Consider the following 19,957-nt stretch of genomic DNA (forward strand, 5'->3'; position numbering starts at 1 on the left):
CAGGTCTAAAAGTGGCATTTACTGAAAAAAAAAAACTCAACAACAATTAATATCGTACTGTATTTATATTTTCATAAAATTTGCCCAGATCTACTTTTTTTTGCTATGCCAGCTGTACCAATGAACTATATGTATATAGAAAACAATAGAATCCACAAGTGATATTACCAGTGCGGTGAGTTATAACGAAACTTCACATTTTACCCATTTCACAAGTAAAACAATGATTTTTCACTCAGTAATATTTCCACCAATGGGAACTTGGGCACATACCTTGACGATTTTAATCATAATCCAACATATAAGCAAAATATGCACTAGGAGTCACTTTAAATGATAATGCCCCTCATTATATCACCTAATTACAAAGCCTGGAATTATTAGATCTGCATAAAATTCTATACTGTTGAGCTTTTTCGATCAAAAGGATGCAATAACTATCAATAGTTTATGCTTTATTTTTTCAAAGGGAAAAAAAAAACTTTAAAAATGAGCATATACTTTAACTAAACTGCTGCATGGCTCCATGCATGATGGCCAATGATCTAAATAATGAGGGACAGCAACAAGGTCATGTTTCAAAACCAGAAGCTTCTTATTGCTATCTAACCAAAAGTTAACATAAGTAATCTCATAACTGCACTCTATAATCTTTGAATTTTTTTAAAGAAAACACATCCTGTTGATGTTAACTAAGATATTCATTGGCAGAAGACACATTTTGCAATAAGTAAAGAATGTAAGGAAACCCACCACTTTTTTTGCTATGTTGTAAACTGAAACCTTCTGCATTGCCCATGAAAATGGTAGTAAAATCAGGTAACAGTCAGTGTCCTCTGGGCTGAGAGGGATACTGCATTAACCTGGCACGAGGGAGATTCTGATATTTCTTATAACGAATAATACCCGTTAAGATGAGTTTCTTTTTCTATCTAAGGACATTGTACTTAACACAGAAAGAATACATGTAAATGCTAACTTATGAATACTTGATCCTCGTTTTATTTTTTTAATGACTTTCAATATTTCAGTGGCATGGCTAAACAGAAATGATATACTTACCATACGTGATTCAAATTTTTCATATTTTTTGACAGAAATCATTTTAATCCAATCTTAATTATGAACATGCTGACTGAAAATGGGTGCATACAATTATTTCATAAAACCGTCAATAAAAACATTACAACATATAAAACATACCTAATATGACGGGCCACATGAGATCAGCTTTCTTGACACTTTAATAATAATTGTTTAAACTGCTACTCCACTTGAAACATTTAATATAAAAATTCTACATCTTTCCCTTTACATACAGACGTTCAGCTTCACTTTCAATTGTGTCTCATTGTTCTAGATACTAACTTACAATCACAAAATTTCTAATAACACTTTCATAAGGTTATTTAATGAGGTTAAAAGCATCTTTACTTTTCATTACATTTTGTGGTTTGGCAGCTTTGATTCTAAAAAATGTTGTCTGTTGTTAAATGCATCTTTTGCTTTTTTTCCCCATTATTTGGTTTTAGTAGCTCTGCTAAAAATGCAATCTGCTGATAAACACATCTTACAGTTTTAATCGCTTATCTGGTTTTGGCAGCTTTGATCAAAATGTCATCAACATGAGAATTTTCTGTCTTCTTCAAATTAATTCTCGAGGAAGAAACCCCTGTGAGTAATCCATTACAACTTCCTTCTGTGACCATGTCTCTCAATACTACATCTTCCTTTACTGTCTGTGTCTCTTGTACTTCCTACAAGATTACTCACCATAACAACTTTGATCCAATACTGCCCACACAGGACAAATTATTTGGTGATGAACTGCAATCAATGCTGCACTATATCACTATGACTGAAAGCATGACATATTTCACTTCTCAGAAACCAATTCCAGAGCATTTCCTTTTGCCAAGAACCCCGATGGCAGGATGTGGCACATTTCTGAGTTTTCTCTTTTGAACCCAACTCATTGTGAGTTAAAAACTCTCCACAAAGCTTCCTGGGAACAATCCAGTCTTTCCTGTCCTTGCGAGAGTCCCCTTGAACCACCCGTCTTCACGTTTTTTATGCACATAAACTATATCCCCTATTTTCAGTTCCAGCTCAATGTCACTCTGGGGAGGGTATGGCACAATACAGCGAAATCTGAAAGGATAAGATTATTACAAAGTCTCCTGGGAAAAAAATTGTTGATACACTGTGGTGTTAAACAGTTCAATGCATTGCTCTGACCTAAATTTAAGTATAAACTTTTATTTGTGAGAACTCCTTTGATTCATAATCCATTTTTCTAAAATTTGCCTTGTAAAATTAATTATATTTGATTTTTTGACATTAATAAGCAACCTTTTATAACTGAATTTAATGAAAGTTTTGCGCCTCATTTATAGTTGGAATCATTATATCAACATAACACTAATAAAAACTGAAGTAACACAAGAGCTTTAACACCTCAAAATCTCAAAGCCCATTCCTCCAACCTGACACGAGATTGGGAGTCAGCAGTGCCAGCTGACAAAATGAAAGTTTTTTTTTCTTCTTGTTTACTGATCGGAGACTAACTTCTACACACCTTTCTCTGATCAGAGGCTTTGGCTTGCCAGGTTTGGGAGTGGGTGCCGTGGAAGAATCAAGGGACCCAGTTTTCTTATGGTGCACCACTGCTGGGGGTGGTGCCACAGCGCCCTCTTCACTAGGTAGGGAACCACTTCGAGAATGACCCCCAGACGCACCCTCCTGGCATGTGGCGGCCTCTGGTGTCTCTTGAGCAGACTTGGACTTTTTACCCTTGCTACTGCTTGTCAGCCTTTTCATCAGACTCATTTTTTCTTTCTCTTTCTTCTGAAAATATCGATTAAAAGGGAAACTTATTAATTGTCCAACTATCTCCAAAAGAATGACATTTTCTAATTAAAAAATATTCAATTTGTTCACATTTTTCATATTTGGATTATTGGTCTTTTTTTAGCTAATTTTATTTTTTCATTCCATTATTAAATCACAATAAAATGTACAAAGTTTAAAAATCCATGTACACTTTCAATGAGTATCTCCCTCCACTTTCTTCATATTCTCATTGGCTGCACAAGAGTGTAATGAGTTTCCCCCAAAAACCAATTTGACGTGTAAGACTTTTATAGACCCCAGCCGATTTTCACATCACAACCCAACCTATAGTAATGACTCAATCTTTTTAAAGGGGAAAATTGTGAAAGTTACTAATAATGTATTTTTATGTAATAAATTCTATACAAAGAACATTCCTGTTGAGTAGTAGCAGCACAATTGAAACACAGACTACCGTATAGTACTATTCTATACAGTTCAAGCACCACAAATGCTACATAAAAAATTATATTTTTGGAAAGTTTTTTTTTCATTGAAAAGAGCAAGTCATCACCATAACTTACACCCACACCATTAAAAAGAGTGCCCCCCCCCCCCCCCACTTTACCTTCTCCTTCTCTTTGGCAGCCCCAGATCCCAGCATGGGTTCCAGTGCTCCTGAAGCCCCCACCACCACATTGGGTGGGGTAATATTACTACTGGTAGACATGGAATGTTGAATAGCTGCTACAGTCTGCTGGGAGGACAAGGCAGAAGCTGCAGACCCCGACGTGGAAGGCTGCTTTGGTGACGGTGGGGAGGTCTGGCTCACTGTCCTTGGGGGCACAGGAAGGGGGAAATCAGTCTTGGCAGATGTAGCACCACTACTTGTACTCTTTGGACTACTGGGTTCACTGCCCCCGCCGGCACCCCTAGCTTGCTGTGCCCTAGCTGCCTGGGCCATAGCCACAGTGATGGGTTGGTGAGGGGGCCTGGGAGGGGGTGCGGAGCCAGCAGAGTTGGGCCTGGTGACCATGTAATCCATGCTGGCCGCCAGGGCAGTGGCCGGGGACTGGGAGGACTGGACAGTGCCTCCACCTGGTGACCCCTGTCCAGTGGCACGGATATTGAGGACATTGGCGGAGGTTCTCTGGGGAGACCTGGTGGTGGTCAGCTGGGGGGTCCTGGAATGGAAGAGTGGATTATCACTGATAGGCTTTTATTTATTTTATTTTTCATTTATTTTAACCAGAACACTTCTTAACAAATAATACTTACTTTGAAGCTGTTCTTCTACAAAAGATGTATTGTTTTTGGCAGTTTAAATTATTAAGACAATTTTTCAACAATGTGTTAATATCTTCAGGAGGCAAAATGTCTTTCAAACATTGTAGATTTTCTGAATACAAATGTTTTTATGCCACAGCACCCATTTGCAATAATGTCAGGAGAAAATACATCGACAACAGCAAAATTAAATGCCCAAGTTTAAATTTCTGAGAAGCATGGATTCACAGAAAATTTTGAACTACATCTGGTGCACTTCACTCACTTGACAAGTTGGACATAGTTTCCAGGGAAGACCCCCACTTTCCCAGTCTTAAAACATCGTCCCTTAAACCAGCCGTCCTGGCACTTCTCAGCCACTGAGTAGTAATCTCCTTTATGAAGCTCCACCTCATCCTCTTTCTGTGGTTTGTAGTGATAGAGGGCAATGTATCTGGAATTAGATGATGAAATTGTTATAATAATATACATCTCTTCATAGGATGATATATCACTACAGAGAGGACAACATATCTCTCTGGACAATATGACATTTCTCCAAGAAGAACATATTCCTATCTCACTAGAAAGGATCTTATTTGATTCAGGGCAGGATAAAGTTAACCTCCAGGTCCTTCTGAAACCCTTTTTGTTACATCACAATTATAAGGTTTCCACTAATTCACATCAATTTGGAAAATACTGATCTTTTATTTAAAAGTTATTTTCATTTGCTCAAACTGCTGAAAGAATTTTTCTAAAAAAGAATAAAGATGAGGAGCATACTCACATGGCAGGAGAGACTGGCTGGACATGGCGCACAGACGGAGGTGACTGGTTCAGCTGAAGAAACAACAACCATGGTACATTTATTTGGGTTAACTTTGTACACCTGTCCAGGGGTTTTCTCTTTCATAGGCCTCGGTATTTCATGGAGAGTTTTTATTTCAGATATAAGATACATTTATGCACTTGGAAAAAGTGTTCAAAAAGAGATATTCAAAGTCATAGGAATTTATGCACCTGCATTTTTCACCATTTTAAACATAAGACACATTCAAATTTAAATAAATGTAACTGTGGGTCTCTCTGTACAGTTAGAATATACAACAGAAAAGTTTAACCATGCCTCTGACATTCAAATGCCTAGTCAGTTAATGCTGCTGTATAACAATGCATTGTAATCTGAGAATCAGTTCAATGCCGAAAATCAATTCAATGCGGTTTATTTTCAAATATAACTTAGATGTCTGTGGCACAGCAAAAAACCTCTTTTCAACTGGGCAAATCACATGGGGGATTACTATCACAGAATGTGACTATGAATGTGCTGCCTTACCCCTGATGCAGTATTAGCTGTACTAGCCACGGGGGCAGGAGAAGTATTGGGACTGGCAGTAAAGTTCACATTGCCTGCTATCTCCATGGAGTGCCTATGCTGGGACTGAGGAGAGGAGCATTTCTGCCCTGTGCTACCCAGACCTGACAGGGAATGCCTTTTCTGGAACATACACAAACCAGTCAGTTTGAGGAGAATATTTGGTTATCCATTTGTTGTGGTTTACAGTGAAAAGTTCAAAGCCACAATGACGACAACATAAACACTGGATCATGATGGTCTGGTTTATATGTATTAAAACTACTTTCTGTGCTCCTTATCAATAACCATTACATTTCTTTATTTACAAAATAAATAAATAAATAAATATCAACTCACCTGAGATTTCGCTGCCAAAACCTTAGGGTTCTGTGGCTGTGGTCTAGGCAGTAAAGAAGGGCCTGGGTTGACCCCTGATCCTGTACTAGACCCTTGGCTAGGCCCTGCATTTGGCCCTGGACTAGGCCCTGCAGCAGGCCCTGGCACAGTGGGGGGCACTGGGCCATTGTCTCCACTACTGTGACCTGAACTGGTCTGGGGGGAGGTACCATTTGACTTCTGCTGAGCTGCAGACCTGTTAGACACAATTAAAAATTGTCTTTAAGTAGCAGTACTCTCAGTAAGACCTACAAACTGGAACATTTCATGTATTAATAAAAAATTTACTTTGCTTGTCATTAGAATGGATTCAACGCCTCTAGTCCAAATTTCTGCTCATTAAAAAAAAGACATTTGATTTTTTAACTCTCATTTTAAAAATCTGCAAAATACTGCTCATTTGTCTGTAAATGTTTATGTACTTAAGTTGATTTCCTCTTGATAAATAACTACAAAGAAACGTGAATTACTTGCTTCCCATTAAATCAACTAAATATTGAAACAAATCTTTCCCGATTTGAAATAAATAATGAAATGTTGTTTTTTCATCATTTTCAATGGTAACAGTACTTACCTAGAAGAACTAACTAAAGTCTTAGCAGGATCATTTTCAATGGTAACAGTACTTACCCAGAAGAACTAACTAAAGTCTTAGCAGGATCATTCATCTGAAAAAATGGAAGGCAGCAATGAAGAGTATGGAAGTACTGAAATACATGATACACAGCATAAAATTCACTATGTACAACTGTCATTTTAAAACATGGGAGACACTGACCCTGGTAGTAACAGGAAACCTTTTTATCACTTATTATTAGTTTTAAAGCTGTGGCGCCTTTGGTTTTTATTAACAAGGCAGCAAAGACAGACATAAGGAAGAAAATAATAATGCACAAAATGTGTCTGTACAAAGTACATAAAAGCATTTTCAATCCAAAAGCTGACACCTAAAAATGACCCCCCTGCTCAAAAATTCCCATATAGTCTCTTGATTTAATGGTGAGTACAGTGGAATTTTAGCGAGTGGCTGCAATCGAAAGTCTACTTCATAGATAAAGGCTGCGTTTACCAGTAATTACGTCGCGGGGTATTCAGGGTACAGACCATGATCACAAGATACCGCATATAGATTTTTAGATTTTTAGAAAAATAGATTTTTCATGTGAACGCAGCCAAAGTAAGGCTTGAACTTTTTTAAACAAAATCTATCAAAGTTGAGCATATTTTATACAGATCTGTACACTAACTGCACACTTTGAAAATTCTGCACTGATAAGTGTTATTTTGCTTGTACATTGTGTCAGGTCTAAAATATTTTTCATATCAAATCAAAAAATATGGAAAAGTTTCCCATAATTTATCTCATTTTCTTCCCTTTTTTTCCCCTATTTTTTCTAAGTGAATACAATACTGCACTGCACTGTACTTCAAGTCGCAGTGTACCTACCTCCACAAAGGAAATAGGAAATATCCCTATCCTGTCACCCAGCTTTCCCTCCACCCAATTATTGTCCACACGTCTTATCACCGTGACAATCTCATCCTGGAAACAACAATGACACATTGGAAGCCTTCACAATTAGACGCATTTAAAACTAGTTAAATTTTAATATTTAAACCAGAAATCGTGTTTCTGATGTCACTGGACAGACTTATTTCTAACTAAGGGATTTTGTTGTAAAGATGGGGTGTAGACTTTTACAATACACAATAATTGTAATAAGTATGATTAAAAGTGACAGTTCTACAGCACTTCTTAAAATCGATTCCTTCAAATTCTAAACATGTAAAAATTAAAAAAAAAAAAAAAAAAAAGAGAAAAAAAGCATTTTCATACAATCAACAGCAGTTTTACCTTCCTGAAGGTGAGGCAGTCCTTTTCATTTTCGTCATTAATTTCAAAGTCATACAGTGCCTTACACTGAGGCACAGTCGTAGGAAGGGGAGTGATAACCTGAAATGAAAGTTTATACTCAAAATTAAAAGAAATATGCAATAAACTTTAACAACAGATATTTTGTTTGCAAGATTATTAATGTAATGTAAGTTCTAGGAGTTCCAATAAGGCAAAGATTAGAATTTTACTGTCTTCAACATAGAAGAACTCCAAGTCAATTGCACATGTTGTAATCAAACAGTGCAACACTATAGGCGGGACTTCAGACAGGAAAATTTGGTCTGCTTGCATTAACTGTAACTTCCTTGATGAGGAAAATGTCTTTGCAACTTCCTGTGTAGTTAAAACAGAAGTATGCAGAGACTCTAAGGGGCCATTCACAATGAGTCAGGCCACCACAGTTGGTATGCACCAACTGCACGGGGAGGCTGAATGCAATCACATTAATAGACAACAATCCTTGGTGAAGAAGTGACCAATCAAATATGATGTTGCCTGAAATTCTCCCAAATGGGGATATAAAGCCTACTATGACTGGAGTGTTCAGTTTAAAACATACCAATCACAGCAAAGCAATTCTCAAATCAATCAAGACAAGCTTTGTAAGGTTCGTGATACAGGGACCATTATCAGTAAACATACCACAGGTATAGAGGATGTGTGGAGTAAAAAGTACAGTTTCTGTCAATTAATCACTGGTATATCAATGTTGGTATCCAGCGCCACATTAATCATATTTATTTAGTATATATATATTACATCAGTATATAGTATTCCCACCTGTACATAACTGGCAGGGAAGAAGCCGTGCTGGTTGTTCAATTCCCCCTGAAACCAATTCTCATCCACTTTCTTCCTCAATAAAATCATGTCACCTTTCTTGAAGGTGAGGTCTCTGAAAAAAACAAAAAATCCAGTTAATGCAGGTTCCAGCTTGCAGTATTCACACAGGGTGGACTGAGACCCATTAAAAGCAGTTCTTTCTCTCCCATGTGCTCTTGGTAAAGCCATTAGTGTCAATCAGTGACTTCACTTTAGAAAATAACAGACGCAAGTCAACACTATTTCCCATCAGTTTCTCTAAATTACAGATTTACCTTTCTGGTTAAAGGGGACTGGGAGACCCAACATTTCGCAATTCTTCTTAATGAGGTGATTTTTCAACATTTCCCAGGCTCCCAACGAACACATCAAATTTTTTGCCAAATGTGAAAGAAAATTCAGCTTAAGAAAATTTACTAGTAGGCCACTGAGTAATTTTCCTTGTTTTGCTTTGATTAGAAATGTTAAGAAATTCAATTTTGGATAATGTAAATTATGTAGAAGAATGCTTTAGACTTCTAAAAAGTATATTAAAAGGTTAAAGTTTGGTCGTGTCATCATTTGCTGATTAAAATCACAATATTATTCAAACATAAATATGTGGAAAAAGACAGAGCACATACTCTGGTCAAATAACAACACATAATAGATACTATGCAATAACAAATACAGTATTAGCTAGAAAGGAAAGCTTTACACCCCATTTCCATAGATTTTTAGATCGATCTATCCCTGTGGGGAGTCTCACTAGATTACTGTCAGCTTGGCCGGCTTAAGCATCTGTCCCGCCTACTAAAAGCTGTAAGGGGGTAATTAACTATGGTGCCCGCTCGGCTGACTGCAATTTAGCGTGAACCCCCAAGGAGTTAGGTCAATCTAAAACTTAATCTTTAGATCGATCTAAATCTCTGGGAAAGCACCCTTATTCAAGGCAAGAATCCAAATTCAGTTAATAAACACGTTAAAAGAAGGCAACACTGCTTGTTATAAGTACCAAGTTAAGTTATATCATATTAATTGGATTCCTCTTCTAGGTTTATAGACCAGTGTAGAACAGTGACCTAAAGGACAACATAGCTGATAAATCAAGCTTCAACCAATTACTTTTACTGCCACTAACCCCAGGTGTGGTTTAATACCATGATATCATCAGTTTTTACAATTAAATTATTGTATTAATAAATAAATTTATTCAGGTGGGAGGGGTGGGGGGGGGGGGAAGATAATAGTTAAATGCCACATATTCCTTCACTGATAACAGACAACCAGGTTGCAATCAAGCTGCTTCCATGCACTAGATCAACACTTTTTTGTTTGAATGAGAACAAAGCTGTATTCACAAGGGGGCAATGCAATACCTTTTTAATTCCATCTATAATCATTACCACATATCTCTAGTGGGGAAATTGACATGTCTTCAATTATTCAGAATACTAGCTATCAGGACACAGCTATTACTTAATATAATAATATGGGAGATACAGACTATTAAGGAATACCTTCCCAAATCCTCCCTCCTTAAATGCAGCAAAATATACAGGTGCTTGAAAATAAAAAATAAGCTAAAACAACGCAAAAATCAATCCCATTTATTTCTGTATAATGCCAGACGAAGTATTGATCTGTTCCCCCATACATGAGGATGCAGCTAGTTACTGCACTCTACCTTTTGTTCAATAATGTTTTTCTATGTCAATCCATGTCTCATCAGTGAGAGCAAGCAAGCAGTAAGACCTGTAACAGTTACTGGTATTGTATACACAGTGATTCATCCTTCTCCTCATGGGAAAGAAATAAAAGTGGTCGGAGTAGGACTTGCCTAATCTAATGTCAATGCGGTTGAGATCATTCAGTTTCCTTAAGGCCATGGAACTTTTTTGTAAACATGTCCCACACACTGATCTCAGAGGAAATTACTATGAAAACACCACAGGGAAACGGAAAGTGAAAGTCAGCAGTCTTAAAATTGAATTTTAATTTCAAAATTAAAATACATAGATTAAAGAAAATTAAAGGAGGGATTTAAATATAGAAAAGAAGATAATTATCACTTAAATAATAATCACTCCAATTCAATGGATTATAAATCTATGATAAATAGACCTCTGGATGGTGATACATAATATGACATTGCCTCGGGAGGGGGGGGGGGGGGGGGGAATATAGCTCAGAAAACATCCACTCCCTATATTAGAAAGAGTGCATTCTGAAATGTTTAAAAATATTAGCAAAGCAAATTGTGAGAGTCAGAGGGGACAGCTGCTTTGGAATAGAATTCATTTCAGGGAGTTCTAGAGCAGGCTAAGCAACAAGAGAGAGAAAGATCCTTTGATTATAATGTATTAACTGGGTGTGGCAGTTCAACAATGGTACTTGTAGCTATCAGTTAACCCAGTTATTAAATAATGACACTACCATACAAGCCTATATATATACAGTAGGTAGGGTAATCCCTTTACACACAGAGCAGGGACAATTACTAGTAGTAAGCACATCAATAATTTATATACACTGCATTAATTAACATTTTTTGAGACTCCACTCGATTAGTTCCTTATGTGAAGAATTTCAATATTATCTTACAGAAAAAGTTTAAACATATCGTTTCATCTAATGATATTACCTACCAAATAATCTTCAGGTACTGTATTAATGAAGATTTTTTGAGAATTTTAAATGATTATCTGAAAGAAAATGTTTAAAAATTAGCATTGTTATGTAATGCCATTACTTACCCAGGTTCTTGTGCATCGTAGTTAAACAGCGCTTTGGCACAGGCCACAGGCAGAGCTGTCGACGCCTGAAAATACAATTCATGAAATAATAATATGTTTATCTTTTGACAAATCAATCCAATCTTCACATCACACAATTTTCATCTCACAACAAGGGTTGAATAATGTACCTTTATATTAATAACAGTTGTATTTTGATACCAGTTAGAAGACAGCAAAGACAGCACTATCAATTTAAGCTTCTGTGTTCATTTTAAAGCACAGGTAAGCATGTACAAATTTCAAATGCTACGAGTTATTAATTTTTGGTTTAAGAGTATTAATTAACTTTCTTTAGTCTAATTCACAATTCTTTGGTAACAAATCAGTTTGGCTTTTACTGAAGAATTTTGCCAAGGTTTTTTTTGTCATTAAATTACTATATGAGTTTCAGGCATGAGCTAGCAGAGATCTTAACATGGGTCATTCTAATCATGATGTTTTTTTTTCCATTTTTTTAACAAAAACTGCACATGTGAACCACTTGTTGGACTAAAATGCCTACTTAACTTGACATCTGAATCTCCCTCTAAGGTACAATGCATTTCACACGCACTAACAAAGAAAAAACATTGCAAAGAGAATTCTAAATTTAATATAACTGATATAATTCAATTAAATGTAAATTAGGTTTTCATGTTTAAACCTCCCTCAAAAAGTCTTATACACAAAATACAGCTGTCATTTTTTCAACAAATGGACTTTAAAAACAATTCCTTGCCCCCCCCCCCCCCCTCCAAAAAAAAAAAAAAAAAAATTAATATGACATATCTTGAATGGAGAAAGCAGCACACAGCTCCTAGGTTACTCATATCATTGTGAATTTTCAAGGGAGAGTTGCTGAGACCTAATGCACTAAAGCATCATTCACACAACATTGTTTAAATAGATTTCAAGTGGAATGAAGTAGTACACAGATAATCTGGTAAAAAGAGTCAACAAAAGACCAAGGCATGGGTAATGGCATCAACTGACTGTTGACTGCTTATGGTGTGAACTGGATGAGTTGTTTAAATCCTATGCTGATGCCAAGTGTGTATGTTTGCATGTGGGTGCGTGCATGCATGTGCTCATGAGCATGCTTGCAAACAGTCACATGTGAAACAGCACGTACTCAAGTACCTATCTAGATCTCTGCATGTTTGCCAACATGTGTGATAACCTTTACACATCCCAGGCAACTGTTCTTATCAGAAAGGTAAAAACTTTTAAACTGGCAAATAAAGAAGCCTATAAATTACACACAGGAGTCCAGTTACACCTTGTTCAGAAAAACATAGCCTTTTGGCAACTGGCAGATATTCTTACCTCTAATTTGTTCCACATGTATTACCCTAACTCACAACAAGTGCTGTGATGTGGGGAAACATTTCCATTGCCAACGAAGAAGTTCAGCAATTAAAAAAAAAAAAAAATATATATATATATATATATATATATATATATATATATATATATATATATATATATATATATAAAATCTTGGTTGTAGAATCAAAAATAACGAGAAAACTAAAATGGATGGGGTCAAGTTTTATTTATAGTTTGACATCTGGAAAATGATGGGATTAAATTTGTTTGAATCATGTAAATGACAGCTAAATCATGGTAAAAAATGGCTGTTGTCAGAATTTAAGATCTCCTCTGCTGACTGCACTGAAGCTGTAGAGCCAATTATCTGTTACCACAGAGGACCTGAACAAGACCAAACTAACTCAAACCTTTCAAGGACTAATTCAATAACGCATTGCCTGCAAACCACCTCTAAACATGTAAGTTGTACAGTCACCACAATTAATTTAGTAAGTGGGTGAGTTAACTTGTGGAAAAGCACGGGTTGCCATTCCCACCTGGTCTCTGTACACTGAAACTACCCACTTCCTTAAGGTAGACTTAGGGACCATTCCCAGACCCTATCGTACTAACTGTGGATTGATCTATCTCAGTGGGATTTGCCGCTAAATTGCAATCAACTTAAGTGGCTTAAATGCCTGTAACTGAAGCTACTGAAGCTGCTTAGGGGTAATTATCGTTTAGCAGTTTTAGTAAGCATGCCAGACATCTAAGCCGCTTAACCTGAAAGCAATTTAATGAGAATCCTTGGAGATGGATCAATCCTGTTAGATCGATCTAGGCATGGGAACCCAGTCTTAAACCCTTTTTTGTGGATCTGTTCCTGTTAGGAGCCAGAGCCTCCAAGGGCAGCACCAGTTCAGGCACATTTAAGTACTTATTCAAATCTTATTAACTGTATACCTTATTAGAATAGTTTCTTTGTGTGAAATGTCCCTAAAAGCTTCCAATCTATTAACAAGCGGGTTCATGCCCCCGTAGTTCTTAGAGCTGTTTACAGAACTGCATATTGTTTTTATTTCAGAAAACAACAAAAACAGAGTCCAGCCTGAGTAAATATTCACATTGAAAACTTGTTATCCACCTGTGAAGCATTATTAAGATTTTTTTGAACACAATATATATTTACAAGTGCCTCCTGAGTGAAAAGTGCATGTACTAATTGTTACTACAACTAACTGGTTAGCTTTCTCCTGGAGATTTCACAATATTTAGTACTTGAAATGAATGGCCAAGAATTGTTCTTTTTATCATTTTTAACCGTTTATCATTATCCAAACTTCATTATTAGAGACAGGGTCAGGGTTGACATGTAGACAAAAATCATCACCCATCATTTTATCTGTATCATATTATGCATCGTAATAAAAGTTAAAAGAATAAAGATCACCTCAAATAAAGGTAAAACTCAACACTGTTATCAATCAAGAGGTTTCATCTGAACTAGAACACATTTATGCAGCAGTGGAGGCAAAAATGAGCAAGAAACCTAGAAGGAAAAAAAAAACAACAGCAACAACAAGAAAATCCCCTAGGTAAATGTCACTGTAGTTCAGGTATTACAGCAGAGGTGTGTAACAAGATAGCCAGGTCTAGACTGGAGGTACTCTATTTCCTGGAAACCTACTGAGAAATATATACTCACAGCCACTTAATATTACATACTTCAACACCACTAGCCCCTAGCTCCAGGGTACAGCAACAGTGATCTATAATTGGTATAGGGCTAAGGGGGCTGCCTGGGTGATTCTGATACCCTATTACATACATGTGTACTAGTTTATATACACCAAAGCATTAGCCAGCCCTCTGTGAATTATATCGAGAAAAAAATTCAATTATCTCCAAAATAAATGGAAGAGATTGAAAATGAATCTGAAACAGTGCAATGTAACATTTGACTATCAATGCACCTACTATAGCCTTCCTAGTATGACTGGTTTCATAGGTATTATTTGTGTATGCACCTTATTGTGAACTGAATAAAATATGACTGGCTCAGGGGAAATCATGAAAACCCCAGCCAGTCTCATCATATTTAAACAGATGCAGTGCACCTTATATATGTATGATGCTATATCTGTTCCAGAACGTGAAGAATGGAGATGGTTATTTCTCTGGAGTATATTAGCCCATTGTGTGACTGTCTATTACACAAATTACGCAGCAGCCAGTGCACTAATTTATTAGTCTGACGGCTCTATTGACACCTGGCCAGAGTTGTTGTACTGAATGTACTGAAGTACATGTACAGAGCTGCTATGTATAAATGTACATTGGGGATACCTATTGTAATGCATGTTACAGGGGTGGACAGAAGCTGTCTTCTGGGTCTTCCAGAAGTTTACATTGACTGGCATCTAATTTTTCTGTCAGGAGGCAGTCAAAAAATGGAGGACTGATCAACAAAGATAATTAGGAAGACTGTCAGAAAATATATCTGAGAGAGAGAGAGAGAGAGTGAGAAGGAGAGAGTGAGGGAGAGAGAGAGAGAGATTACATCAGCAAACTTTCCACTGTGTAGGCCAGACAAACAGACACCATTGAAGAAGTGTGTGCACAGTAACCTAATTCTTAATGGTGTGCAGCAGACTGTCTCACAGCCTATTCATTTGCTCAATCCAAAGTTCACTTGTACCTGCCCTTTGTTCTCAAAAGGCATCACATTTAAAGAAGTCATCACCCTCCATCACCACACAAAATCTGTATTTTTCACTCCCCTGTCTTAACTTCCATGGGAACACCATACTCTAACACCCCGACATCTCACCACAATCCCACTGTGGAAATATTGAAATGACACAAAATTCCAGACTATTAAAAGAGTTGTCTGGCACACAGAAGTCTGTCAAGGCATGCATACAAATCAGTGCTTTGTGTATTAATAGAAAGTCCCAGTAAACCAGGTCCTGCTTTCATGACAGAGATGATATCTAAACAGGAGGCAATCACTGGGGTGTATGGGGTTCACTGTGGACAAGTAACCTAAATAAATCCTGGGCTTTGTACCTGTAAAATGTACAATAGGTCTACAGGTGTCCTGTGTTCAAATGGCATAGAATTAACATGGGAAAGTTAAATAACTTAATCTTAAAGCAATGGACCACCTTCTTACTTAATATGTCTAACTCTGCTACTTTTCTTCCGAGAGAGTTAATTTATAATGCTCTTCAATTTACAGCATTTTACCACCTACTAACTTAATAAATCAATCACTACTTGCAATATCAGGAAAATATAAGAAAATCATTTGGGGAAAGTGGACACAAAGTACTTCTTCACGTACATGTGCTCCAAAATGGAGAGATACTTATGCAAGAAACATACTGACTTAAGGCAAAATCCATGAGAAAAGAAAATGAAATAAATCACAGTCAGCAATTTGTCTTAGGTGGAGAAAAAAAAAAAAAAACTTGGGGCAATTTAACCAGATATTATACAAGTCCCTAACATCAGTATCATTAATTTGTAAACTCTGCACTAAAAGAGAGACAATCTTGTGCCACATCTACGAAATTTAACCATATTATTACTATTATATATTATTATTATTATTATCTTCCCCATACTACTTCCCATATATGACAGGGGAATATTATAATGATAATAAAAACCTTATGGACATGACCACAACATTGAACAAAAACTGCACCTCAATCTGCAGACACATTCTTTGTGGTAAAATAAAACCCAATTTTCCTAGTTTCAGTCTCATGGTATACATGTAAATAAGAAGTTGTCAGACCAGATTGTATTATTTGATTTTTTTCATAATGAATACAAAAATCAATTTCTCCCTAACTGCCAAAAAGAACAAAGATTTTCTTTTTTTCAGCTAATGATGATCACTGTCTTCTTCCACCTCTTTCTTCTAGAAAAATAAACCCCTTTAAATCCAGACAAGTCAAATGAAATCAAAACAGAGGCCTGGCCCCAAATGATGCCTGTGCCAATAAAGGCTTCTTTCTTCAATTCCTGACAGAGATCACTCAATCTCTTCTCAATGATCTTAAATGGATGTTCTCAGCAAAAATATCAAGTCCGCGCTGAGAGACAGGAGTAAGATGCAACTGCTTCCAGATGCTATTTCTTTTAATCTCTGAGAGCACTTAAAAAGTTGTCCCTTGGAAACTTGTCTCTCTTCAATATGTCAAGTACTTGACTATTAAGACAGGAGCAGGATGCTGTAGGAGACTAGAGGTGAAGACCACCATGAGCACAGAAATATACTGTGATTAAGTTCTTCACATATTTTTACAGTACTGTAGGTACGAGGAAAAAGTCTTATTACTGCATATACTGAGGCCCAGCATCAATAAACTGGTGCAATAAATAACAGTGAAATTTTATATCAATTCCTTAATATATATATTTTAAACTATTGCTGCGCCACCTCCCCCCCCCCCCCAAAAAAAAAAAAAAAAAAAAAAAAAAATCAAGATTTGCTGCCTCTGTCTGAATATATCAACCTTAATTGTCAACTCAAATTTACACAAACAGTCTTCACAAGAAACGTCTGCATAATTTGGTGATTTAAAAAGATCTCACTACAACCACAACGGGAGCAGTCAGACATTTGAATGCCACCAAGCTCCTATCAAGATAATGGACGTTAATCTCCCAACTTTCCTCTCCTCCTCCCCTCATTACATCATTCCTGTTGTCTTGTTACTAAGTCAACACCAGACACCAAACACAGTCCGTCTCAGTTCTACGTCAGATTTGTAAGGCAGGCCTCCATCTGAGCCTGATATAATCTTCCACAGACTGAAATATGTCCCAGGTCTCTGTCTTAAACCTTGATGTAAACCTACAAGACACAAGCCAGGGTCTTGGAGACATTTGTCTACAGCAGAGATGATATCAAAAGGTGGAGGGCCTGATTTGATGAGATAGCACTTCTATTTCTTTTAGAATCTTATTTAATGACATAAATTAGTGATTTACCTACTACTACTACTACTACTACTACCCACAAAGCATAACAACTACTGAATCACAATAATAACAGAATCTAAAAACAATGCACCAATTTCCTACTTCAACTGCCACAGTATATCAAAATATCCCATTGTTATTGTACACGTCTCTTCAGCCTTTCTTAAAAATAAGTCCATCTCTCATTGATCTTTAGTGTACTCTCCGTGCCCTAAATCTGATGAATAAGCCAGCCAAACTAAACAACATGGGGCAAATCAGAGCCACCCGAGTGCACTGTACGAGTAGAAAGGAACGGCTACGATTAAGTAACTACATGTGAATATGGAGGGCATAAGGTCTTGTTTATCTGTGGAGATTAATCTTTACTGTTGATTTTAAATTCTTTTGTTATCGTGCCCCCATCCTTAAGAGAGCTCTCCTCAGGTTGATGCTTAAGGACACAGGGTTGTTTGTTTGTGGGTTAATAGGCTGTCTACTTTCACAATGATTTAAAACAAAATTTATTTATAAGTCTACAACAATAGCTGTAATTATTTTGCAGGAAGAATGGTTTGAAGAAACTAACAGATATAAATGTTACTGCTGTAAGTTGGCATGATATCTTCCTCTGAGGAGGTGTGTTTGTGTGCAATTCCTGTCAAGATGAGACAGCTTTATTTAGCATGCAACACCCCAGCAAGTCTTTGGAATAAAAAGCAAGGGAAGCTGATGATGGCATGTGCATTACCTCCAACTAGAAGCAATGAGGAAGGCAACAAATGAAACTGTTTTCTTGTTTTAGTAAGGAAAAAATCAGTCACATGGTCTGCTGCAGTAATACATACTGTGTAAAATTGTATCAACTTGACTGAAAAAAAGCTGTGCAGCTTTTGATTCTTTCCACTTGTACAATACTGTAGCATTATTTTCATGGAGAAAACAGGCAACTACTAAAGAGTGTATGTGGTTTGAAAAGATCACATCAAGAAACATCAATAAAATACAAAACCATAAAGCACACACAACTGTAGTTTTTCTGGAAAATTTATGTTCTATGTTAAAGCATGTTAGATGCTTAACAAAATGAATTCAATCTCTATCCCTTCTAGTAAATGACAACATTTCTAAAACATTACCATACATATTTTTACCCTAGCCTAAATACTAGTTATGAGCAGGGAATGCTCTGCAATCATCATCATACATAATATTGGCAAAGGACTCTGTGATAGAGCAGGTCATGGATAATCATCACACAGTGCAGGACAGAGTAATAACTTACTTTAGGGACAGGAGAGGTCCGAACTGCCGCTGTTGAGTTTGTGGCTCGCACCGAGGAGTGTACAGGGCCCGCTGTGACTGGCTGCTGCTGGAGAAACTGGGCAGATTTCATCCCCTCCAGGAGTCGGATCAGCAAGATGTTTGCTGGTAAATCCTCTACCTTTCTTTCTACCAGAGTGCGGCATTCTGGGCACCGTATTTCCTTCTTTGTGCTTAAAATTTCCTCGAGGCATCTGCGACAGAATGTGTGTTGACAAGGCAGTACCTTACTGCTAGTGTCCATGCGTTCTAGACACACGGAGCACTCCAGCAGTTCATTCAACACATGTTCATCCATCCTGACTAGGAAATAATATTGAAATCAAGACGTTTCATTTTCCAGTAAACCATAATAACTACTCGTCCTATCCATCAATATACAGTCACTGTCTGCAAGGAGTTGGTTTCGAAGTTCACATCTTACATGTCTGTTTTAGTCACATTTTCTTCTGTTATACAGGACTCACCATATCCATCAGCACACAGTATAAAAGTGAACTGCTTGGTTGTTAAGCTTCGTCTAGCGACTCAAACCAAGAATCCTGGGTTAACTTAAAGCCACTCAAGTCAATCTCAGCTTTTCCTTGTCACGCGGCGCAGACAAAGCCTATTAAGTCTCACTATAAAGGATCCCCGTTATCTTAAGAAGATCAAGCACTAAAGTATACTTTAACAGGTAACACTTACGTCACGTTGAATATAAAATAATTAAGTACATTCCTCTGTGATGAGTAAACTTAAACAACTTCCAGGCTTATTCCACTCACTTCCACCATTGCCCTTCCGCAGCACTTCCGTAAATATTGGGCAAGAGAAATGAGTGAGATTTCACTCATTCTTTAAACCACTAGAGGTATAATAGAAGCAAATCGCTTTATGTCAGATCTAATAAGACACACTAGTTGATGATCGATAGTATAATTTTGATATAGATTCGTTTAAAGTGAATAAACATTTACGCGATTAAATGCGGAAGGATATGGGGATTCCACGCACTAGTTATAATCTCTAAACCAG

The 19,957-nt window shown here is 36.9% G+C and overlaps 1 protein-coding gene across 1 annotated transcript; it reads right to left on the reverse strand.

Annotated features, from left to right (window-relative positions):
- Nucleotides 1-46: 46 nt before the first annotated feature.
- On the reverse strand, nucleotides 47-19,861 carry LOC106156696 (E3 ubiquitin-protein ligase SH3RF3). The gene is made up of 13 exons (XM_087007811.1): nucleotides 18,903-19,861; nucleotides 11,309-11,373; nucleotides 8,532-8,646; nucleotides 7,710-7,808; nucleotides 7,302-7,397; nucleotides 6,485-6,522; nucleotides 5,816-6,050; nucleotides 5,438-5,599; nucleotides 4,889-4,941; nucleotides 4,385-4,552; nucleotides 3,461-4,016; nucleotides 2,579-2,847; nucleotides 47-2,151 (listed from the first exon to the last, which is right to left on the reverse strand). Exons 1-13 carry the CDS (start codon nucleotides 19,236-19,238, stop codon nucleotides 1,983-1,985), a joined length of 2,361 nt encoding a protein of 786 aa, XP_086863937.1. The 5' UTR covers nucleotides 19,239-19,861; the 3' UTR covers nucleotides 47-1,982.
- Nucleotides 19,862-19,957: the final 96 nt, after the last annotated feature.

The sequence above is a fragment of the Lingula anatina genome, chromosome 3, assembly GCF_051362555.1.
Source record: "Lingula anatina isolate TDL-2025a chromosome 3, LinAna3.0, whole genome shotgun sequence".
NCBI lineage: Eukaryota > Metazoa > Brachiopoda > Lingulata > Lingulida > Lingulidae > Lingula > Lingula anatina.